This window comes from Prosopis cineraria, unplaced genomic scaffold, assembly GCF_029017545.1.
Source record: "Prosopis cineraria cultivar Desert tree isolate PC_DT_omini unplaced genomic scaffold, ASM2901754v1 PC3, whole genome shotgun sequence".
Classification (NCBI taxonomy): domain Eukaryota; kingdom Viridiplantae; phylum Streptophyta; class Magnoliopsida; order Fabales; family Fabaceae; genus Prosopis; species Prosopis cineraria.
In genome coordinates this window covers 38,038,497-38,042,877 of record NW_026555334.1, presented here as the reverse complement: position 1 = coordinate 38,042,877, position 4,381 = coordinate 38,038,497, and the positions used below count along the sequence as shown (strand labels likewise).

General features: G+C 42.6%; 1 protein-coding gene across 1 annotated transcript; it reads left to right on the top strand.

The window, feature by feature from the left end:
* The first annotated feature begins 744 nt into the window (after window positions 1–744).
* On the top strand, window positions 745–3,807 carry LOC129304954 (BTB/POZ domain and ankyrin repeat-containing protein NOOT2-like). The gene is made up of 2 exons (XM_054944810.1): window positions 745–1,514; window positions 2,418–3,807. The coding sequence occupies exons 1-2, from the start codon at window positions 1,053–1,055 to the stop codon at window positions 3,381–3,383; spliced, it is 1,428 nt and encodes a 475-aa protein (XP_054800785.1). The 5' UTR covers window positions 745–1,052; the 3' UTR covers window positions 3,384–3,807.
* The last annotated feature ends 574 nt before the right edge of the window (window positions 3,808–4,381 follow it).

Here is a 4,381-nt window from a genome sequence, read left to right as displayed (position 1 = left end):
TATTTATTGTTAACAAGTAATAATTACACATTAAATTAAAATATTAAAAATATCTTGTATTTTTTAACTGTAAAAGTATAAAAAGTCAGTTGATTGGTAGTATGACTTCAAAGATCACAGCCTAATGCGAGGAAAATATTATTGGACAACTATTGTACAAAAAAAATTCTAATATTATAGCAAAGAAATTTTTGCATTGACCATTTGACACAATACATGATATTATCTATGCTTTGTTCAATAAATACCATTTATAATATCACACACAATAAATAATTTGTATTTATTTTTTTTATTGATCACAGATATATTTTTTTAATATGAAAAATAATTCTGTTTAAGATACATTTGAGTATTAAATGTGAATATTTTTTAAAATAAAAATTTAAATTTTATTGTACTTCTGGCCTGTATAAATTATTGACGTATACTGATATTATATAGATAGAGATACTCGTCAATCAACAGTCACACTTTTTTGGTCCAAACATTGTATTAGCTAATTTGTCCCAGCTACACAGCAGTCTAAATATCCTCCATCAATATTTGTATGCTCCTCATCCGCCTCTCTGCGTATGTGTCTCTACACACACAGTTCTTTGCTTATGTGGATGTTATAAGTAGACAAGGTAAAATATATTACTATAATAACAAGAAAATGAATTGTGGCATTTTTTAAAATTCAATCCTGGAATTCTTTTATAAACCCACAGCCGCCCAGAACAACCACCCAAATTGCTCTGTCTGTATCTCTCCACCCTCCGCGCTCTCACTCTCTCTCAAAATATCTATCGATACACAGCACACAAACCCACGGCCACACCCCTCCATTCGCTCAGAGAATCCCATCAAAACAACATCACAGTAAGTACCATCATCATCGACCAAATGAACCCAACCTTCTTTCTCTTCTCACTATTTCAATCCACTCACTTCGCTTAATCTCTCCCTCTCTGTGTCTCCCTCTCACTCTCTGTCCCTATCCTCCACTGTTTCTTTCTCTCAGCTTTGATTTCTCTCCCTTGATCATCAACCCTAAAGTAGCTCCCACCATGTCCCTCGAAGATTCTCTAAGATCTCTGTCGCTGGACTTCCTCAACCTTCTCATCAACGGCCAAGCCTTCAGTGACGTCACCTTCAGCGTTGAGGGTCGTCTTGTCCACGCTCATCGATGCATCCTCGCTGCTCGGAGCCTCTTCTTCAGGAAATTCTTCTGTGCCCCGGACCCTCCGTCGGGACTGGACCTGGCCGGCTCCCGGGTCAACTCTTCCGCTTCCGGCCCAAGACCCGGGATCATTCCGGTTAACTCGGTCGGGTACGAAGTGTTCTTGTTGCTTCTTCAGTTCCTGTACAGCGGACAAGTGTCTATTGTGCCCCAGAAGCACGAGCCCCGGCCTAATTGTGGCGAGCGAGGATGCTGGCACACGCATTGCACCTCCGCCGTTGATCTTGCTCTCGACACTCTTGCCGCCGCCAGATCTTTTGGTGTTGAACAGCTTGCATTGCTCACCCAGGTGAACCTTCTTTCTCATCACCTGTATCATCCTCACTGTTTCACTCTGCCATTTCTCTCTGGTTAGGGTGACCAGTCGTATGTTTGCGGGTCTTGGGAATTTCAACAATTACCGGTTCCGATTTTTGGAAACTGAGAAGGGGATATTATTATTAAGCCTTTCAGAAAAAAGTAAATAAATCTTGTGGGTAATTCTATTATCTCATGAAGAAGTGGGTAGGATTTCAGTTCGATTTGTGTTTAATCATTCTCCATAATTAGGAGCGGGGTTGGTTGTATGGTTTCTCACTTTTCTAGCTGGGTGCTTTTGCCTGTCAGGCTTTTGTAAGTATCTCTCAGTTCTCTTTCTGTTCCTCTCTAGAATTCAACAATCCTCCCGTCCGCTCATGCCTTCGATTCCCATCGCCAAAGACGCAGTTTTTAGTTTTTCATAGCTGCTGCTCCTTTTGTTTTCTTGGGGAATATCTTTTCACGTATCAATTTCCTTTGACTTCATCCTGTGTAATTAAATTAAAGCGCTCACACAATTACTACGATGTCCCTTGGTTTTGTGTGCCTTGATGAAGTTTCTCGTATTGGATTGTTTCTCTAGCCGACACATACCCGCTATAATGCATAACAAAAGAGCTTCTAAATTTAGATCATTGTATCCACTACTGTCTTTCACAGTAAGCACATCAAATCTGTCACTCAAACGCCATCCCTTTCCTCATTAGGATTTGGGACTGGGAAAGGGAACAAGAGACAGCAAAAAGGCTAACGTAATTTTAGCGAACGTGTCATCAAATTTGTTGTCTCCCCTCATCTCTTTTCTTTCTTCTTACATGATTGAACATTTTAAAGGCTCGGAATGCAAATTTTCTTACCCACATTTTGATTTGCTTGTTTGGGAAATAAACAACAGAAACAGTTAACGAGTATGGTAGAGAAGGCGTCCATCGAAGATGTAATGAAAGTGCTGGTAGCATCGAGAAAGCAAGACATGCACCAGCTGTGGGCCACTTGCTCCCACCTTGTTGCCAAGTCAGGTCTCCCACCTGAAGTGCTCGCCAAACACCTTCCCATAGACGTCGTTGCGAAGATCGAAGAGATTCGTCTCAAATCCTCCTTCACTCGCCGCTCTCTATTGCCCTATCACCACCCAGACATCCGCGTCGCCGACCTTGAGGACCAGAAAATCCGGCGAATGAAAAGAGCGCTGGACTCTTCCGATGTGGAGCTTGTGAAGCTCATGGTAATGGGGGAGGGCCTGAATCTAGACGAAGCATTGGCCTTGCACTACGCCGTAGAGAATTGCAGCCGAGAAGTGGTGAAAGCATTGCTGGAGCTGGGTGCGGCCGATGTCAACTATCCGGCCGGGCCTGCGGGGAAAAGCCCGCTCCACATTGCATCGGAGATGGTATCGCCGGACATGGTTGCAGTGCTCTTGGACCACCACGCCGATCCGAATGTCCGCACCGTCGATGGCGTGACCCCGCTTGACATTCTCAGAACCCTAACTTCGGATTTCCTGTTCAAAGGGGCCGTGCCTGGGCTAACCCACATCGAACCCAACAAGCTGAGGCTATGCTTGGAGCTGGTTCAGTCGGCGGCCCTCGTGATTTCTCGTGAAGAAGGAAATGCCAATCCTCCCACATCGGCGGCCATATATCCCCCGCTGAGTGAAGATCATAGCAGCGGTAGCAGCAGCAACCTGAACCTGGATTCGAGGCTGGTTTATCTGAATCTAGGTGCGGCGGCTTCGGGTCAAATAGTTTCCAGATTGGACGGAGATGACGATAGCCACAGGGATCCCATGAACCGTCATGGCTCGCATCGAGTTGGATGTGACCCAACAATGTACCACCACCATCACTCGCATGATTTCTAGCTATAACCTGAGAATGATAGTTCAAAAACAATCTACTCATAGATACGAACTTAGAATTTAGTTGCCAACCATGGATGTGAATAGAAGAGAGAGAAGGCACCAGTGGATGGACGATGATAGATGGATCGTAGAAATTTTCTTCGATTGTCAGTTGAAGTATTCACCGGGTCACTAGGCTTTCGGCTCGCTGGTCTATGCGGGCCGTTTTTTATTTGTTGGTGGGGGGTTTTTTTTTTTTTTGGTAGGCATTTGAATGGTCAGAATTCAGGGATTGATGTTTTTTTAAGTGGGAAACGAAAGAGGGCGCGACGGAGACGACGAGACGCAGGTCAATCATCGCCAATCCTTCGCCTGTCAAGTCCTTACTTTGTATTTACTGATTACTGATCCCTAGCTCAGCTAATTTCACGGCCAATTTATTGTCTTCTTTTTATTTCTTTTTTTTTGTCCCCCTCATAGCCCAAATTATTTACTACATCTCTTTTACTTTTTGCTTGGGGAGGGCTTTCTACTTTCTTTGCATATTTTTGTTTTCCTTTTTTGGTTAATTTTTATGGGTTATCTTGAATACAATTATTTGCCTATTATTATTATTATTATGTTAATTAATAATTGATAGTAAGTCTTTGATATCTTCTGTCCCTCTCTGTTCTTCCCACCTAGTCATGTTTTCTTTTCCACCCTTCCAGCGTTATATTTAGGTCAGGAAGGACTTTGAATGCATTGGCTATTGTTTTGGGGTGAATATTTAATTGGAAATCATGTGGCTGTGGACAAATTGATTGGTTGTCTTGTATGAATGCAACAATGAGTGTGACCACACATGACTAGTTAAAATATTGGCACCATCTCCTTCCATGTAATCCTCTTTTTTGTCCCCCTTGGCTTTTTAGGTCCCTTCCCGGAAAAAAACTTACAGCCAAATGCCTCAAGCCCTATTATATATTTCTAATCAACAATTCTTTTTTTATCGCCCTTTTTATATTTGGTCTAAATTC

Bases quoted from the DNA above. Each gene is read 5' to 3' on its own strand.
- LOC129304954 (XM_054944810.1), top strand. From the start codon at position 1,053: ATGTCCCTCGAAGATTCTCTAAGATCTCTGTCGCTGGACTTCCTCAAC. The intron at 1,515-2,417 runs GTGAACCTTCTT...AATAAACAACAG, and splicing joins AGCTTGCATTGCTCACCCAG to AAACAGTTAACGAGTATGGT.